The sequence below is a fragment of the Macadamia integrifolia genome, chromosome 12 (genome assembly GCF_013358625.1).
Source record: "Macadamia integrifolia cultivar HAES 741 chromosome 12, SCU_Mint_v3, whole genome shotgun sequence".
Taxonomy (NCBI): Eukaryota; Viridiplantae; Streptophyta; class Magnoliopsida; order Proteales; family Proteaceae; genus Macadamia; species Macadamia integrifolia.
Window position 1 is genome coordinate 24,844,634 of NC_056568.1, and position 21,044 is coordinate 24,865,677.

At 41.3% G+C, this 21,044-nt stretch overlaps 1 protein-coding gene across 1 annotated transcript in view; it reads right to left on the reverse strand.

The window, feature by feature from the left end:
- Window positions 1–18,653: 18,653 nt before the first annotated feature.
- The window catches only part of LOC122058294 (quinone oxidoreductase-like protein 2), an 8,341-nt gene continuing 5,950 nt past the window's right edge, over window positions 18,654–21,044 (reverse strand). The window contains exon 6 of the mRNA XM_042620913.1: window positions 18,654–19,088. Coding sequence (XP_042476847.1) covers window positions 18,993–19,088 — 96 coding nt within the window. The 3' untranslated portion in view covers window positions 18,654–18,992. The remainder of the gene's footprint in view (window positions 19,089–21,044) is intronic.

Genomic DNA, 21,044 nt, shown 5'->3' on the forward strand with positions numbered 1-21,044 from the left:
TTCCCACGTATAATTTCAGGAACTGCCTTTTTTAAAACCAGTATGCACTTTCTGTTTGCTTTAGTCCATTTCTTAAACTTGGTCCTTTCAGCACTTCTGCTCGAGTCTGTGAGAGACTCAGGTTTAGGCTCCCTAAGTGCCAAGTCTAAGTCAAGAAGACCTAAATGTAATTCTAATTCCTCCACCCACTTTTGATAGTTGTTACCAGTGAGTATTGGGATGGAAGATACATAACTTGAGGGAATGACCATCTTACTACAGCAGTAACAACAACACAATACATGCCAAATATCAAAATATAAACCATAATATAAAAGCATGTAATACCATCAATATATTTTAAATAAGAGTTACAACTAAAAATGTATCCCTATCCTTTGGGACAGGAATTAGCTGATGCTCTTATATTATTCTTTTAACTGTGAAAACAACACTAACTTTGGAATTCAATCACCTTTGGGCAAAAGAACTCCAAATTCAATGTCCCTTTCTGAAATGTGGATGATTATCTTCAAACCTTGATGACATAACCTTTGGGAAAGTATCACCTTTACTGTTGGAGAAGATACAATCGAACTGAATGTACCACTTTGGTGGGTTTCACTCAGTTCTATCATATCTTTCTCATTGGAGATGTATATCTTTATGTTCAAAACATACATATAAATGTCACTAGGACAACAATAACCATACAAGAGTCACAACCGCAACTACATTCCTATCCTTTGGGCTAAGAATGCACTGGTCCTCTTGTAAATTTATATTTACTGTGACAAGAACAATAACTTTTGAAATCCCCTCACCCTTGGGCTTAGGAACCTCTAGGTTACTATCATTTTCTTAACTTTGGTGACATCACCTTTGGGCAAATGTCACCTACATTGCTTCCCTGTGAAAAATCATGAAATAATAAGATGTACCACTTTGGTGGATTCCACCTCATCATTTCATGGTTTCCTAAAGCAAAATTACTTTGCAACTAAGAATGAGCGGAAGCTTACACCCTTTCACATATTAACATATCTCAATTTAAAAAAAAAAAAAAATTTCTCAATTTCATGATTTTTAATCAAATCAGGTTTTAAGTAACAATCAAAATCCTCATGTATAAGAAAAATTCAATCGATTCTTGTCCCATGTGGTCCGCTCTGATACCACTTGTTAGAACTCCCTATGGGTTTGAGTTTGAAACCCTATTGAGGAAACCACACAGGAAAAAACAAGAACATGAATCTAATAAAATTATGGAGGATCGATTTGTACCTTTCACCTAGTATGCTGAAGATGATTGATGTTGGTCACTCCCACTTTCGCTCTCTTGGCTTGGCTATGGATCTTCTACAGCCCCTTAAACCTCATGGTTCTCTCACTTTAGTGGTAAAGTGGGGAAGAGTGAATAATGGTTGTAGGGATCCAAAACCTAGTATTTATAATACTGTCCTGCACTCAAAACCCTAAACCACAATGGGTTGAGCCAGCATATCCCTAAGCTTGAGAGTGGACCGAACCGGTTTATGCAATTTGACTCTCACCCATTTAATCAACCTGAATAATTAATTTAGCCCATAAATCCAACATCTCTCCCTCTCTTCTCTCTTCTCTCTTCCCCCACCCATAAAATTTACCATACATGTTTTATGTATCAACGTCATTACTGCCATCATGCTCTAGGAATTACTTTATGTTCTACCTAGATAGATGTTAAGGTTTCATTTGAGATGTACTAGTGTGAATCTTATATTTTTTTTTTGTTGGATGGATTGATAGGTTATTTTTGTTTTGCACAAAAATTTAAATGTATAGCTAGATAGTTGATGATGATGTCTCATATTCATTTGATATTCAAAGTCCATTTGCAGTCTACAATATGTGCTTTGTGTCTAGTAAATATGGCAAAAGTTATGAAGGTTAATCCATTGCTAATACTCTGTTTTGTATTCAATAATAATGGACATTATTGGATGGATTATTACAAAAAAAAAAGAACATTATTGTTCTAAACTTTTGAGAGATTTTGGTAATATTTATTCGGAAACTATTTTTTATTTGTTGGTGAAGTCATTTCATCTAATGGAGTCTAGCCTATTTATTCTTTGAAGGTCCTAGGTGCATCTCTTAATGGAAAATAAAAGCTCATCTATTAATGAACTTTCTAATTTGATGTATCAAATAAGTTTACATATCATAGGAACGCTAATGTTTGTTATCTTAACTAATGCCTTGGTTATGTTAATTTTGGCACTTCATAGTATAGAATCCCACACTCTTGAATTTACTTGACCGAAATAGTGGCAATGTTCTCTAGCGATTGCCCTTGGGATCACTATCTAATTATGGGATCTTCAGTGGATCAACTTCTGAAATTGTGAAAATTAATGAAGAAACAGCCATGCCACCAGTGTCCACTAGGCAGGAATGGAAGACACATTCATTATTGGCTTGACTAATTCTGAGATCTAGTTATGGGATTCTTCCTCCAATCGATAGGTCTAGGAGTTCTTCTAGATTTGATGGTTATTCTGGGTTTTTCATTATTGTAGTGGTGATGTACACATAAGTGCCTGTGACTCTTTACCTATTACTATGAGGGTAGTGGCCGGAGATGGACTTGCATGTCGATTCCATCCTCTCTCCTCTCTTTCCCTTTCCCTTTCATGTGAGGGAAGGGGAGTGTGTCATGTGTGCTTACCCTACGGGCCCCACATCGCCGTATTGCCGCTCAAAGATACTTGGGAGCCTATTTCACAATAGCGTGAAATTCATCATTCGAGATGGGGGTTTGATGATGGTCCAATATGGGGGTTTGGAGTCACACAAATGGGGGTTTGGAGTCACCACCTAGGGTTACGAGCCTAGAACCCTAGTGTGGGCCCAATTCCTGAGAAAAGGGCCTGAAATTTGGTTTGGTCTAGAGATTTGGGATAAGTGTCAGATTGTAGAATTGGGAAGGTGTTAGGCACCCAATCTACCCGGTCCTACCGGTCTTCCTACTAGATGCTTAAGAATGAATATTTTCCACAATTATTACTATTCCACATGCATGGCTAAGTTATCACACATACATACATTGATTGAATTTAAACTACTATATACACTAAGACAAGGTCTATATAAAGTCTACATGATGACAAGTTGGTTGAGAAACTGTACTTGAACTTAACCCCTTTTTCGGGTCAAGAGGGGTGGGCCCCTAATTGGTACTGACTTGGACTGTCTTTCTGATTCTCTTGGCTCAGGGGAAGATGGTCTTGACCTCCAACTTCCTTTCTTGAGAGATGTTGATTGTGATGATATGCGAACAGAGTTTCAACTAGGAATGGTAACTTTTGGATTTGGATTCGGACAGAGCTTCGACTAGGGAAGGCTATTTCTGGATTTGGATTCAGACAAAGCTTCAGCTAGGGAAGGCTATTTTCAGATTTGGACTCTGACAGAGCTTCAGCTAGGGAAGGCTATTTTCGGGCTTAGGATGAGGTGGCACTCTGGCAGAGCTTCTGCTGGGGACAGGTTAGGGGAGGGCTAGGCTGAGGTGGCACTTCGATAGAGCTTCTGCTGGGAATAGCTATTTCTGAAAAGATTCCAGGGGCACTCGGACACGGCTTTCGCTAGGAACTGCTATTTTTGGAAAGAAACAGATTGATCTCAAAATAGATTGAAGATCCCCAAAGCCCCGAAGAACACTTTGAATATCAGAACAGAGCTCCGGATCTTGACAAAGATCTCTTCGTAGACCCAAAGAACCTCAAGGGGGGAGGGATTTCTATTTCTGGTAAAGCTCAAGAACACTCAAAGGGGGAGGCTAAGAACATATTACTTTTGGAAAAAATTGGATTGGACTGAGAACTTGAATTGAAGATCTTCAAAGTCCCAAAGAACACTTCGAAGATCCGAAATATGAAGATCACTCCGAAGACCCGAAGAAAATGAAGAGGGGGAGGGGAGGAGGAGAGAGGGTTTCACTACTATGGAGTGAGGTGGGGTTGTTTGGTGTATAAAATCCAAAGGAGGGGAGATATTTGTAGGTTTTTCAGGCCAATGGGAAAGAGGGAACATCTTTATCCAACAAACGAAAGAGAGTTTTTCGACTAAAGTGGGTGAAGAGGGCTTTTATTCAATGGGTAAAAGGGATTCTTGGACCAAAATGGGTGAAGAACGTTTTTATCCAATAGAAAAAAAAGGGGTTTTTTGGGAGAGAGAATCCTTAACAAAAAAGGGGTTTCTTCGTCTTAAGTGGGTGAAGAGGGGATCTCTTCACCCACTGGGCTAGTGGAATACCAATCCCGGCCAATGACAGCGGTGCCCAAGATTGGGTAGAAGTGCATGGGGCATGGTCTGTATGGGAGGGCAGGCAATGTGTACAAAGTGTGCGGGTAATGGCATTAGTGTGCGGCATATGGCATGCTGGGCAACATGCACATGGGCATGGGCAGGGTAGCAGGTAAGATGGCTATGGCCAGAGGGGGCATGGGCTATGGTCAGAGGGGCACCTGCTAGGCCAAAAGGGGTGCTGGCTAGGGCCAGAGGGGGCGCAGGCTAGGGCCAGAGGGGATGCGGGCTAGGCCAGAGGGGGCACGGGCTATTGCCAAAGAGGGTGCAAGCTAAGGCCAGAGGGGTCGCAGGTTAGGGCCAGAGGGGGCGTGGGCTAGGCTAAAGGGGGCACAGGCTAGGGCCAGAGGGGACGCAGGCTAAGCTAGAGGGGGTGTGGACTGGGGCCAGAGGGGTGTGGGCTAAGGCCAGAGAGGGTGCGAGCTAGGCCAGAGGGCATGCAGGCTAGGCCAGAGGGGGTGGGGCCTAGGGCCAGAGGGGGCACGGGCTAGAGCCAGAGGGGGATCGAGCTAGGCCAGAGGGGGTGCAGGCTATGGCCATAGGGGGCACGGGCCTGAGGAGGCCTGAGTGCATGACTATGCGGGCTGACCTACTGGCCAGATCCCTCGTGCGACTATGCGAGCTGGCCTATTTGCCAGTGAGTGCAGAATGCGTGCGATTATGGATTTTTTCGGTGATGATCATGAGAGATCCGATGGTCCAATTTTGACATGCCATATATCATCGAAATCATATTTCTGAGTACTATCCATCCATATGGTTATCTTGACCAGATTCCTTCGTATATAATAAAAATTAAAAATTGGGCCCTCTTCTCTCCCACATGGGGCTTCCATGGTTTTCAGGTAGGAAAATGAATTTGGGGTATTTGGGTAGGTAGGGGATTTTTCTAGGTTTCCAGTAGACTTTCTCGTGTATGTGGCATGTGTACGGAAAAATACAATTTTTTGGGGATGACCATGGGAGATTCGATGGTTCGATTTTGATGTGCCATATATCGTCAGAATCATATTTTCGACCACTATCATCTATATAGTCATCTTGACTAGATTCCTTCGCAAATAGAAAGTCAAAATTAGACCCTCTTCTATCCCGAGCAGGGGTTTTTAGGGTTTTAGGTAGGAGAATGCTTCTATCATCACCTCTATTGATCGAAAGCCGGAAGTAGTGTCCATGATCAACGTTTCATTATAGCTGGGGGAGGATGATAAAATTAGGTGTCTACAAAATGCCCCTCTTTAGCCGAGGCCTGTGCCAACAGCCGAAAGGCAAAGAAATGAACTACCACATTTTGTCACCTGGAGCATGTACTGCCGTCATCTTACTTATTAATGATGGAGTTAAAAATGCACCAGGTAATATCTCTTAACTAGTTTGAAGTTTAGGACTTACCTAAGCCGTCGATTTTGTAGGAAAGAAATTCGTTGCTCTTCCAATCCTGCAAAAGATATTAGTACTAGATTTTTGGATTTTCCTTTGCTGGGCTTCAGATGTGCTAGTTCAGGGAATTTGGTCTCCAGGCTGGGTCTTTCAAATCAATCTGAGTTATCTAGGACTTGCAATAGACAAAAATATTTGATTCTTGGATTTTCCTTAGTTGGGCTTCACATGTGCCAAGTCAGGGAATTTGATCTCCAGGCTAGGTCTTTCAAACCAATCTGGACTATCTGGGACCAGTAGTTACAAGAGAAGAATTGGCTGCTCTTCCAATCTTACAACAGGAAAAAACATTTGATTCTTGGATATTCCTTAGTTGGGCTTCACATGTGTCAGTTCAAGGAATTCGGTCTTCCAGGCGGGTTCTTTCGAACTGGGCTAGGCTATCTGGTCTTCCAGGCGAGTTCATTCGAATCAGGCTGGGCTATCTAGTCTTCCAGGCAGGGTCTTTTGAACTGGGCTGGGCTATCTGATACCGTCAATTATAAGAAAGAAATTTGTTGTTCTTTCAATCCTATAAAAGACATTAATAATTGATTCATGATTTTGTGATTTTTGACCTTTGATTTTTTTATTCTTCTTTGGATTTTTAATCTTTTGGACTTTTGAATTGAAATCTTGAATTTTGACCTTCGAATTGAAATCTTGAATTTGGACTTTTGAATTGGAATTTGATTTGCTCTTGATTTGGATTGAATTTTGCTTTTCACATGAATTTTACTTTCCATTTGAATTTGATTTTCAGCTTTCACATGAATGTGATGTAAATTTTATCTACCACATTAATTTGCTTTAAGTTTAACTTTCCACTTGAATTTGATTTTCACCTTTCACATGAATGTGATGTAAATTTCACCTTCCTCATGAAATTTGATTTGGGTTTTGTATTTTGTGGTAAGAATTTTTTAGCTATGCCTTAGAATTGGATTTTTTTTTTATTATTATTTTTTTTTTTTGAATTTTGTATTGCGGGTGGGGATTTTCACAGATTTTTTTCCTTGATTTTATTTTATTATTACTCCTTGCTTTGACCAACTTTTATGCTTCACAGGATGGGTAGGTTGCTTCTCTGAGGCAACAAAATGCTGACCAGGCCGCCCAGATTGAGGACCTCACAGAACAGTTGGCGAGTTCGCGGTCAGGGCATGATACTGTTACGTCTAGTAACTTGATGACTTTCGTAAGTGGGTCCGAATATGGCACAGACGAGGATGGTGATCCCTAGAGATCTGTTCTGTTGTTCCTGCAAAACACAAATGTTACTTTTTTCTTTTTCTTTTTCCCTCCCCATGTTTATTACTTTTCCATATATATGGCCAGACTTGGCTCTTTATTTTGGAATGAAAACTTATCTCCTTTTTTTTTTTTTTTTTTTTTTTTTGAGTTCATGAGTTTGAGTTTTAAGGCATGATTAATTCCACAACTCAAGTTTTCATTAGAATAATCAAAATGATGCTAAAATCCAAACATCACCTCATTCTATTACCAAGTGAATTACATGATTACATGGGAGGGAAACAACTTTCCTACCATAGGCAAGATAGATAAGCAACAAAGTGGGGAGACAACTCTTGGGGTGGGTGGAAGTTCACTAACTCCTCTGGGTCCATTGCCCTGAGTTCCATATTGTCAACTAATGTATGCAGGCAAATAAAAGGATGTGTGAGTCAATTCCATCAATCTGACATAGTTGTAGCCCGGGGTCTTCATCAGAAAATCTTCTTGTGTCTTTATTGGACGTTTCCATGCAATGTCTTTTATAGTTCTTTCTTGTAGGTACTCTTTCCAATCATTAGTGAGTTTGAATTCTAGGGATTCCCTCCTTCCTTGGTAACCAAGAGCCCCAAGTTTGACTTCCATTTGATGGTTTGTTCAGGTTTAGCTTATCAAGTAGCCATAATTAGAAAATTGCAGGAGTTCCACAACAATGATCAAGTCCGAATCTACGGCTATGGTTCATGTCATCAATCCCTCAGAATGTTTCTGCAAGGACTGTGGGAATGATATCTCTTCCTTTCTTCAATCGCTTTATCACTTCTATCAAAACAGTTAGTGCACCACGTCCTGGAGTTCGGAGAATATAGCGAGCTATCATGCACAGTAGATAAGCATCTTGTGACCTTTACTGATGGTTTCCTCCTAGTGGTAGGTATTGAATGAAGATCCTAGCCACCTTAAGAATGTCAATCTTTCTATATTTTGATGAATTGCTTCATTTCCTCTCTTTCCCATCCGAACAAGTCTTGAATCTCTTCTGAATGATCTTTCTTCAAAGATGGTTGAATCAACTTGCACTTAGGTGGAGATAACATGTAAACTCAAAATTCCTCAAGAGTTGGATAGATCTTAATCAACCCAAACTGAAATACATGTAGATCAACATCCCAATGCTGAGGGATCTGTCGGAGTAGATTGTGATGTAGCTTTATGCACCCAATTTGACTAAGAACTGACATATTCATGGATTCTAGCAGTCTTGGTGCCATTATACTTATACCCAAGGTCCATTTACTTAATGTCTCATCTAAGGAGCTCATGACTTATCCTGCAGTTATCATGAGCAAAGAGAAGATGTGGTGATTTATCAAGCATTACTCATTAACTATTGACACAACCAAACCTTTACCACTGTTGCATCAAGTTGCAACAGCCTTTCCTGGTAAAGTCTTGTGGTTTATGAGCTTCACAGCCTTTCCGGGTATTTCTTCGCCATTGTGGTTTATGAGCTTCACAGCCTTTCCTGGTAAAGTCTTTTTGACAGTAAATGGGCCACTCCAGTTGGGCCAGAATTTCCCTCTTGGGTCATGAATTGGGGCTCTTTGTTCTCGAAGAACAAGTGTCATGTTGGGTAATTATCCATTCTCCTTCAAGTAACTGGCTATCCAAAAGTACCTTGAAAGGTGGTGCTCGAATCTCTTCTGGTAGTACTGTCTCAACCCCATATACCAATGAAAAAGGAGTTGCCCCCAATCAAGGATCATATAGAAGTCTGATATGCCCAAAAAGCAAGTGGCAACTTGTCTGCCTAATCCTTATGAGTCTCAGACAATTTCTTTCTTCTCTTTTTTTTTTTTTTTTAAAGAGTGGCTTTGACATTCTTGTTGACTACTTCCACTGCCCCACTCAGTCAGTGGCCTATAGGTGACGGACCATGTCTCTCGATGCTTTGCCCAAGAATTGGGATCCTTGTTCTGAGATTGGTTCATGTAGCTAATAGGTTGCCCTAACATTCTTTAATTCACAAGGCATCACCTTATAACAATAGATTTCCTATGGAGTGGTGAAGGTTGTCTTCTCATGATCCTCTGGGTGCAAGCTCACTTGGTTGTATCCCGAGATCTATCCATAAATGATAGCAAGGCATGCCCTGCTGTGTTGTCAACCAATACATCAATGTGAGGTAATGGGAAGCCATCTTTATGGCTTACCTTGTTAAGATCTCAAAAGTCTACGCACATTCGTACTTTTCCATCTTTCTTTGGCACTGGTACTATGTTAGCTAGCCATTGGGGGTACTTCACCACTTGTAGAAACCCACATTCCACTGCTTCACAACTTCTTCTCTAATCTTCACTCCATCCTGGCCGCATTCTTTGGAGCTTCTACTTTACTGGTTTTTCCCCAGGATAGGTTTGCAATCGGTGTTGCATGATATCAGGATCTATACCAGGCATATCCTTATAAGACTAATCAAAGACTTCGGCAAACTCTTTCAAAATAGTAATCATCTGTTCTGCTTCTTCGTCATCTTGGGTGGTATCAATTTTTACCTCTCGAATGCATTGGTAGGTTCCTAGGTTAATAACCCAAGTATCCTCATGGATGGGTTGGGCTTTCTTTGATTTGCATTATTTTATTAACTCTTGATATTTATTAAGATCATCATCAGAAAAAGGAGGCAAGTCATACTCGAAATCAAAAATTTCATTCATGAAAGAAGGAGTAACAGACTCGACATACATGGACTCTGGACTTGCTTCGAGAGGGGAGGCCTACATGAAATCATAAACAACAGACTCAACTACAAACTTGATAACTGACTTGATGCTTTTGTCAGTGGTATTCAGGTTGGTTGACTCGATAGCATGAGTAAACTTAAAGTCTTCTCCAATGCTAGTCCAATTCAGGAGCGGTTCGATGGCTTGATGGATGAGGAGGTGTGGCAAAGGGCATTCTTCTCCTTCTGGGAAAGTTGCCATTATTTCTTCAATAGTGTTGAAATTAGATACTTGTTTCTTCACAAAGACGAGTTGATCCAACTCATGTTCCCTAAAGCTAAACTTTTTGAGGGGTGATGATTGGTGAAAGATGCTTAATCTTATTTCTATAAAATCCAACTTTTCAAGCCTGTTGAGGGATGCCATCTCGGTGCCTCGATCACATATTTAACCATCATTATGGGTCTTCCTATTGCAATTGATTCGGGCACAATGTATGCAGACCATCATTCTTTGTGCTCTTCTTTGCTTTGCATATATGGTCCTTCCTCTAAAAGGCCTGGGCTTGACCTCATGTAGCTCCTGAGATCTTGGTTTTTGTAGAAGCGAACAGATGTGGTTCTTCAGATAGGTGGAAAGTTGCAAACTCCAAATGAGTCTTATCTTCTTTTTCCATTCTCTCTTTAGGAGTACCCGAGGGCTTGGGGCCTCCTTTGATCGGATCATTGTTATAGGGTTGTTAGAGGAGAACCCATCTTCAATTAGTGCTACATCCACTATTCCAGTGATGTAACTATCCTATTCTCTTTCTGTTGGAACCTCCTCTTGGTGTGTTTGATAGAATCAAAGACGTAGGGTCATTCTCCTGACTTTCCCTCAGAACATTTATTGACTTTGCTGATGAAGTTATTTCTGGAGATTCTAGCAATGTAAGGATATCCTTCTAGCTATACCTGTCAATCCATCCTTCTTTTGGGTTTGATGAATTGTCTACCGACCCCTGGGAATGGGAATAATAAAAGGGTGATGAACGATATGAGGTGGGATAATATGAAGGGGATGTGATGTAGGAGATAGGGTATTATGATGAAGATAGTGGATGATAGGATGGTGAAGGGCTTCCTACTCTCTGATGGTATGGTGAGAGCGCAGACAATGGCAAAGGTGGATGGTATGAGATGGTGGATTCCTCTTCTGGGGTCGGTGATGAAGGAGGGAAGGCGGGCATTTGATCCTCATCTTCTGACTCTTCTCCTAATGGCTCTTCTTTCCCTGGGAATTTATCAAATGATCTCTTCGAGCCCATGGCTTGATGAGTTGAGTGGGGTCACTTTTTGTTGATTCTCCTTCCAATACATTGACTGTTACATGATCAGAGAGTGGGTTGGTAATGACATTGGGAGACTGTTTGGCCTCGATTTCAATGGTCCCGTTGTCTACCAAATCTTGAACTGCATGCTATAAAGTTATGCATCTTTCAGTTGTATGCCCCTTCTGAGCATAGTAAGCATAATATTCATAATCCTTGTACCAAGCCGGGGGAGGATTACAAATCACCCTTTGAGCTACAGTTCCCAAAAGACCTTGCTTCTTCAACTTTTCATATATTGTGGCCAAAGGCATTCCCAATTCTGTGAATTGTCTTCTTGGGTGAGGAACTTTCTGGGAAGGAGCATTTGATCTTATCACAAATGGCTGTGAAGGTGAAGTGGTTGCAGATGATATTGACTTTTGGATTGCACCTATCACATTAGTTTCAGGATTCTTTCCTAGCCCACCCTTGGTAGTCGTCCCCATATCTTGATATTGCGCATCCCTTAGGATCTTGTTCTCAACATGTGTCTCGGTGATTATTAGGGCATCAAAAGTCTACAGATGTTGATAGTAGAGAACATCATAATAAGGCTTTGACAAGTTCTTAATCAACATTTCTTCTTGCTCTGCTTTAGAAGGTCGATCTGCCATCTTGGAGGCCTTGTTCCTGAACCTTGTTAAGAAAGTGGTAAGCCCTTCCCTAGGTTGTTGTCTTAAGGTTTCGAGCTCTCGACGTTTCTTATCTACTTCAATGTTGTGGGGATACTATTTAGTGAAGACTTTCACTACTCCCGCCCAATTTTGTGTCCGTGTGGATTTCAACTACGTGAGCTACCTTAGTTTCAATTCTGATAATGTTGACATAAATACCTACCTCATCTGATTGTCGACAATTTTCCATATCTTCATGATACTGAGGAATAACTCCAAACGAGCCTTAGGATCCCTTGACCCATCAAATCTGTTGGTTTGACATTTGAAATTTTTAGGGATTCTTACCCCGAAAAAGAAACTCATCTCATCAAAATCTACTGTTTGATTCTCTTGAATTTTTCCTACTTGGATCATATCCTCAAGCTTCTCCAATTGCTCTCTCATTTTCCTTTTCCTCTCTGTCTCTGGAGGTTCCTTTTAAACATGTGCCACAAATTCCTCTTCTTCATCATTAATTATAGCCAGAGGGAGATCCCTGGAGGAAGTCCCTTAATGATCTATAGGCCTAGTTAGTTCTGGCTCTACTGGAGGAGGAGTTGTGTCAGCCCCAAGATCGGTCCTAAGTAGGCTCTGTAACAAGTGCAACACTTGAGCTAATCCATTCTTGACTTCAGCAACTTCAACTTACAATGCTTCGACTAGGTGGACCCACACTTGTTCTGGTGTTTCCATGTTGGGTGGATCCATGTGAACTAGGCTGTAATCACTTGGCGGTAGAATATCTCAGAGAGACAACAGGGTTGACACTAGACTTAGACGAGTCATCCGATTAACCTGATGTGTCCAAATGGACCGTGGAGAATACTTGAGGAGTTGAATTGTGCCTAAACCAAAAGTGATTTATTTTAGGATTCTTGAATTTCCAACCCCTTGTTCATACATTCACTAGATTAACAACCAAAGATCCATCCAAAGTTAGTTTGCTTAATGGTAGGTAGTGGATAGGGATCGATGCCCCTAGTCCACTCAATGCCATAAGCGGGAGATTCATACAGATGGCTTGACCAGAACACCCCTATTAATACATTCTTTTCTAATAAAGTCATGCTTTCCTTTCTCTTATCCCACTAGGTGACCTTTCTCCTAGTTTCCTCGGGTCTTTTGGATAATTCGGCATTTTATGGGACTTTGACAGAGGTCAATCCGGATTGTGTATGTCAAATCATCCATATTTCATTTCTAAAGAGGAAGGACACCGTTTATTCGAAACCCACTTAGGAGAGCATTCCTTTATGACTAGAATATATCATACGAAAATTCCTTTTCAAGACCACAAACAAATTCTATAGATTAACTTATGGCGTTCCTAGCGTTCTCTATCTATTTCCTACATGATGCGAGTATGCAGTGAATGCAATAGCACCGACAAGGCTTCCTTGACAGGATCTATATACACAAGGTATGTGATCCTTTCGATACACCCGTGGGTACGAGATCAAGGGGGTGACTTTCTTGCCCATTACTTGTGACTACACACAAGATTAAGCAACTGGCCACATGGTGGTGGAACCGTGAGTGATTGTGTGCAAAAGTGTAATGCAGGAATATCATTATTTGATCTCAGAATGTCATAAAGTGCATGGACCTCCCCGAGGGTGCTGGCACAATTATGAACATCCTCACCATCTAACAATACCCCACACCCTTGTACAAGAAGCGGCTACCATTTACTGTCAGAGTACTCTCCATGACAGGCACTGGCCTCCCTATGGGTGCAAGCATGATAGGGAGTCCATCGCCAAATGATTTCACTTCGAGCACTATGCATGATGTGGTTAACGGATACAATTACAAATATGGGGTTAGCCAAACATGTTTTCACACAAATGTGGTGGTGAAAAATATTGTTACATTTAAAGGTAGCATCTAGTATCGGAAGCTTGACATTTATCCCCAGTGGAATCACCACTGTGAGGGTAGTAGCCGGAGATGGACTTATGCGTGTTGATTTCATCCTCTCTCCTCTTTTTCCCTTTCATGTGAGGGAGGGGGAGTGTGTCGTGTGTGCTTACCCTTCGGGCCTCGCACCACCGTATCGCCTCTCAGAGATACGTGGGGACCTATTTCGCAACAGTGTGAAATTCGTCATTTGAGACGGGGGTTTGAAGATGATCCAATACGGGGATCGAGATCACACAAGTGGGGGTTTGGAGTTGCCACCTAGGGTTATAGGCCTAGGACCCTGGGGTGGGCCCAATTCTTGAGAAAAGGGCCCAAAATTTGGTCTGGTCCAAAGATTTAGGATAAGTGTTAGGTTGTAGAATTGGGAAGGTGTTGGCACCCAATTTACCCGATTCGACCAGTCTTTCTACTAGATGCTTAAGAACGATTTCCACAATTATTACTATTCCATATGCATGGCTAAGTTATCACACATATATACATTGACTGAATTTAAACTACTATATACATTAAGACAAGGTCTATATAAAGTCTACATGATGACATGTTGGTTGAGAAACTGTACTTGAACTTAACCCCTGTTTCGGGTCAAGAGGGATGGGCCCCTGATTAGTACCAGCTCGGGCTGTCTTTCTGATTCTCTTGGCTCAGGAGAAGATGCTCTTGACCTCCAACTTTCTTTCTTGAGAGATGTTGACTGTGATGGTATGCGGATAGAGTTTCGGCTAGGAACGGTTACTTTTAGATTTGGATTTGGACAGAGCTTCAAATAGGGAAGGCTATTTTTGGATTTGGATTCGGACAGAGCTTCGGCTAGAGATGGCTATTTCTGGGCTTAGGATGAGGTGACACTCGGCAGAGCTTCCGCTGGGGATAGTTTAAGGGAGGGCTAGGCTGAGGTGGCACTCCAGTAGAACTTCCATTGGGGATAGGCTAGGGTAGGGCTAGGCTGAGGTGGCACTTCAGCAGCTCTTCTGCTGGGAATAGCTATTTTTGAAAAGATTCCAGGGGCACTCGGACACAGCTTCTGCTAGGAACTGCTATTTTTGAAAAGAAATGGATTGACCTAAAAATGGATTGAAGATCCCCAAAACCCCAAAGAACACTTTGAAGATCCAAACAGAGCTCCAGATCTTGACAAAGATCTTTTTGTAGACCCAAAGAACCTTAAGAGAGGAGGGATTTCTATTTTTGGTAAAGCTCAAGAACACTCAAAGGGGGAGGCTAAGAACATACTATTTTTTGCAAAAATTGGATTGTACTAAGAACTTGGATTAAAGATCATCAAAGTCCCAAAGAACACTTCGAAGATCCGAACAAGATTTCGGATCTTGACGAAAATCGCTCTGAAGACCTAAAGAAAATCAAGAGGGAGAGGGGAGGAGGAGAGAGGGGTTTCACTACTATGGAGTGAGGTGGAGTTGTTTGGTGTGTAAAATCCAAAAGAGGGGGTATTTATAGGTTTTTCTGGCCAATAGGAAAGAGGGAACATCTTTATCCAACAGACGAAAGAGGGTTTTTGGACTAAAATGGGTGAAGAGGGCTTTTATCCAATGGGTAAAAGGGATTCTTGGACCAAAATGGGTGAAGAGGGCTTTTTTCCTATGGGCAAAAAAGAGGTTTTTTGGGAGAGAGAATCCTTAGCAAAAAAGGGATTTTTTAGTCTTAAGTGGGTGAAGAGATTGTGAAGAGGGGATCTCTTCACCCATCAGGCTAGTGGAATACCAATCCCGGCCATTGACGGCGGTACCCAAGATTGGGTCAAAGTGCATGGGGCATGGTCAGTATGGGAGGGCAGGCAATGTGTACAAAGTGTGTGGGTAATGGCATTGGTGTGCGGCATATGGCATGCGGGGCAGCACGCACATGGGCACGGGCAAGGCAGTAGGTAAGACAATCTATGGCCAGAGGGGGCGCACGTTATGGTCAGAGGGGGCGTAGGCTAGGGCTAGAGGGGGCACGGGCTAGGCCAGAGCAGGAGCGGGCTATGGCCAGAGGGGACGCAGGCTAGGGCCAAAGGGTGCGCAGGCTAGGCCAAAGGGGCACGGGCCAGGGCCAGGGCCAGAGGGGCGTGCAAGCCAGGGCCAGAGGGGGCACGGGCTAGGCCAGAGAGGGAGTGGGCTAGGCCAGAGGGGGCGCAGGCTATGGCCAGAGGGGCACGAGCTAGGGCCAGAGGGGGCGCAGGCTAGGCCAAAGGGGGAGTGGGCTAGGCCAGAGGGGGTGCGGGCTAGGGCCAGAGGGAGTGCAGGCTAGGCCAGAAGGGGAGCGGGCGAGGCAGTGAGAGCTGGCCTGCTGGCCAGCGCTCACAGCATGCACGCAACCATGGATTTTTCTGGCGATGATCACGAGAGATCCGATGGTCCAATTTTGAAGTGCCATTTATTGTCAGAATCATATTTTCGAGCACTATCTATTTGTACGATTATCTTGATTAGATTCCTTCGTATATAGAAAATCAAAATTTGACCCTCTTCTCTCCCGCGTGGGGTTTCCAGGGTTTTTAGGTAAGGGAATGTTTCCATCATCATCTTTATGGATTGGAAGCCGGAAGTCACGTCCAAGATCCACATTTCATCATAGCCGGGGGAGGGTGACAAAATTGGGTGTCTCGAATTACACATTAGTTAAGTATGATAATCTTCTTTTTTAGAAATTATTGACTTTTGAATGTATGAAATAAAACTGAAAGTTGTCTAATATCCCTCCCAAATTAATGATTTGATTTGAATCATAAAACCTATAATAATTAGAAAAAAAATTGACTGTAACCTAGGTTGTAGCTAAGTAGCTACAACCCTGTTGGCAGCCAAAGAAATGGAATAATTCACTTCCCCCAAAGATCTACAAATCCTCTCCTAGGTTATACTATTTTCCAAAATACCCTTTTAGATTCCATTTCTTTGGCTACCACAGGGATTGCAGCAATTTGGCTACAACCTGGGCAGCAGCTAAATTTCGTTTGTGATAATCCACCTCATGAGGATCAAACATTATTTCCTACTAACTATGACTTTCACAACCATCTATGGTTTTAGCACACTAATTGCTATCAAATTAAACTTCCATTTATCATTATTGAAATTTGCCACAATTTAATGTATTTAGTATGCTACTTTTATTTAACTTCTGAATTACTTTGAGTTGACTTCCATTTGGGACTTCAAGAAATTTATAATCATCACCAAAGTTTTTGTTTTAGGTAATTATTAGATTGTTTTCAGTCACCATCTTGTTGAATAATGGCTTCTGGAGATTTTCAGGAGTGTCCCTAATTATTTAATTTATCATGATGTTTTGCGCACTTACAACGTGGTGGTAGAGATGTTTTTCAGAGCAATGGGAGTGGTTCACCTAGGTGGCTCCAACCCAACATGAACAAGAAAAGTGAGATAAGGCAAGGCTGCAACAGTAGACAATGTAACTCACCATCTTTCATATGTTTAATTCCTTCATTTCTCTATTGTGGAGACCATTACTTGGGAACTGACTTTACTGGGTCGCTTCTCAATTTTTCCCATTCAATCTCATGAACTCTGACTTGTTTATATATCTAATAAGAATCTGTTTTCTTCTCTTAGTTTTGACATACAAGACAACCAATATCCTCTTTTGGATTTTTATATGATTGGGTGGTTCCCAGTTTCAACATTTTAAATAAGTTCCAAAATGTAGGATATGATGTCCCTGAATTGAGGCACTTTGAAGAGGCCCAAAGTGATGGTTGCTCAGTAAAGGGACTAGTATTTCAAGGTATTCTATGTGTCCAGTTCCACCAATCCAATCAAATATGGTCCACATCAAGATCATAAAGACCAATAATTATTGCTTAGGCCTTGACATTAAGAGCTTCACGCTAGGCTATACGATGTATATTGTTAATCACAATCCTTATAGCAAAATAGTCATTAATTCACTCTTTCTCTCTCTCTCTCTCTCTGAACAAGACCCCAAGGGCATATGCACTTTTATTAGTGTATATATATATATATATATATTTCACCCCTCAGCATAATTGTATAAATTGCTTAAATTCCTTACAATATTTAATAATGATGCTTTCTAAATGTATTTTTATCTCTTTTCAAAGCCAAGGAATTTGGATGAAAAGTGAGTGAAATTTAGCCAAAATATGAAATGAATCGTAGTGATATTACCATAGAGAGTATTGATTACAAAAGTTTCTTTAGATTTGAAATTTCTCGTCCCTTCCCTTTAATTTTCCTTGCAAACAAACGGAGCATTAGACAAAAATCTAATATAGTCTCCGGGCTCAATAACCTATTTTAATATGAGTATACATGGCTCACGAGAGTGAATAGTGACTGAAAAATCTATTGCACCTCCAGTGATCCGCACCTCATAAGTTATCGGTTTTAACTACTCAATCGATTTAGGTCAGTTTTAGGGGGTGCAAATTTGGCCCACCTTGACCCACCTCATGTATGAACAAGGCCTGGGCTGAGATCCCTGGCCCTTCGGGCTAGTGAGGGCCAGAAATTTCTTGCCCTGAGTTGGGTCCAGGCCATGCCCCATCCTCTTCTTCATTTTCTTTCTTCTCTCCAGCCTGGCCCTGCCTGGCCCGGCCCGGCCTAGCCCATACTCCCTTCACCCTCCCATGGTTAGGGCCAATCAAGGTCAGACCGGCCCCACCCTTAGGAAGGGTCAAGGTTGGATTTTTCAAGGCCCTGAGTTAGGGCCAGCCCAAGCGAGCCAAGCCGAGCCAGGCCTGGCCTAGACCCAGCTAAGGAGAGTTACGGTTCCAATCCCTGTTGCAACCCTAGTCCAGATCCTATTCTAAAATATAAGATCACTCTGACGGCTAGGACCAAAGCCTTTTTTTTAATTTTTTGGGTGGTGGGGGTGGGTTAGCAACTAGGACCAAAACTGACCAATTAACAAATGGAAGGGTTCTCTTCCTGACAACTTGGCTTCCACGTCAGCAAAAAGACCAAAACACAATGCATGCGGGAGCATCAACAATAACAATACAATATTTTTCGCATTCACAGAACGGGGCGGTAATTTAGGTCGACATCACATGCATCTTTATTCTCTTTGACATTTACTATACATGGATGTTACACAGTTCACCATTCAAAACTCAAACGCTTACAATCTCCCCTATTTTGTCTTCTTTACTGAGCAGGAATTTTATATAGTGAATAAATTGCCACTATTGCTGATGAACTGTAGATCTATCTAATCAAAGGGGATTATTGTTAACCTCTCTATACCACATACAAAAGCAGCTAGAATTAAAGTAGAAACTTATTGATGCAGGTGAGCAAATGGTTCCACAGATTTTAATCACTGAAAGTAATTTTTCTGTGCATCCATCAATCTGATCCCCATTTACAACTTTCAGAGATTTGATCTCACAAATTTGTTGTCACCAAAAGCAATCATCACCTTTCCAATGACTTTCCTCTCCTTGATTGCGGAAAATGCAAGGTTGGCCTGTTAAGAGTACATTTGTAGAATCAGATGACATACATTCCAAGTAACATTGACTAAGTTTTATCAGGAAAGTAGGAAATTAAGAACTGCAAAGCAAGAACAATTGCAGAGAAGACAGCTGCACGACAGTGATGGATCAACTCCCTTCACTATAGTGGAGCTAGGGATGTCTGTGTACAAGTTTGGTTTCAGTGTTCACACTGTCCAAAAACCAAGACGACATGTATTGGACCTTACGCAGGCAAGAGAAAGGGAGAAATCTAAAACCCCACTAAGAAACACAATCAAGCACAAAACTACGTCAGACAACTCCTGTCTCTGATCGCATATCTTTTCCTTCTTTTTTCTGTTCCACTTTTTCGGGAGGGAGTTGGATCAGTGGATCCATTCATTCCCTGATTTTTCAGAACTGGAACAGTTGATTAGCTTCCTAGACACTGAAAATAGAGGGAATATTCAATTCTGAAGAAAAGGCAGGCATCATAGCCAGGTCTCTCAATTCAGAGAGATCTTGATGATGGGAAAGTAGACTCATTATTTACTTGTTAGATGCAGACGAGATATTTCAATGCAAAGAGAAGACAAAAGTATGAAAGTGAGACATGGGGAAAAGATATGTGATGCAGATTCTTCACCAAACCAGGCTTACTTTATTAAAAAATAAATAAATAAAAATCTAGGGTTGGGTTGTATATATGTTGGGCCTTTAGTCCATGTGGTTTTGAGTATAATAGGCCATTTTTATAGTTGCATATAGGATTAACTAGATTGTTTCATTTTACATTAGTTTCTTTTTTAGTTGGGTTCAATCTAAGTTGTTAGTCTGTTATTTCTTAGGAGCGAAGTTAGTATTTGAGTCAAGTCATTAGTTTCCATTTTTAGTTTGTTTCTATTTTCAGTTTTTAGAAACTTATGTAATAGGCAATCAATTGTGGGGTTTCTTATTTTGGAACCTTCCAATTACTAGGCTGTAATCCCTCCCCCAATATCAATATTAATACAAAGAAGGAGGCTTCCATACCTGAACGATTTTACAAACAACTTGAATAGCTGCTGTTGTTGTCATCTCTGCCGAGAACTGCTCTTGTATCAAGATTGTGGAGCTGGTGTATGTCTGCTGCAACTGCTGACAGGTATTTGAATCCATCTCCTTCTCAGTTCTGCTCAGAATTGGAAGATTTTTAGCCTGCTGCAAGTGTACCTGTACAGCCCCTTGGAACCATTGGTTTGGGCTGCCCTTTGATCAAAGAACCCTCCCATATAAAGAGAGACTCGACGAGTTCCCAGCCCTGTTGGACCGCCTGGTCTGGAGTTATACAAAATCACTCAGATTTTGTCCTGTAGTGATTTCTGCAACCAATACCTGAGATCGATAGGGACTTATTGGTCTATTCTGATTCCTATGTCTTCAGTTGATATAGCCCATATTATTTGGATGGTTTGAGACTCATAATAGCCCCCATTAGATCCTATTCATCTGTTCACTGATCTGACCAGAGAAGCCCTTTCTATTGAGTTCGATATTTGTGTTTGCTTCTTTTTTTACCATTCTCTTGGTCTAAATTATTATACTACCGTTGGGCTGGATTGTGGATGTCCTCTGATTAAGATCCTGCAGTAAGAGGCTTGGTAGTTTGTCTATCCTAGACTTCATTAATATGAGGTACCCTTTTTCATAGTTTCAATGACATGTATTATTTGAGCTATTATAAGACTCATGAACCATCATGCAAGCTCTCCCATGAATAAATCATACGTTGTCTTCAGAATTTCAAATACTGCTTTAAAGAAATTTAATGCCTGTTCCTTAATTGGTTTTAACGCAAGCTTCTGGTTCATTTTCTACAAACTAGAGGAAGAATTGTGTAAATTGTCTGTAAAATATGCAGGAAAATTATGTAATTTGGTTTAACAGATTAGCAAAAGGAAGAGAAATCTTTTGGGTGGGGGGGGGGG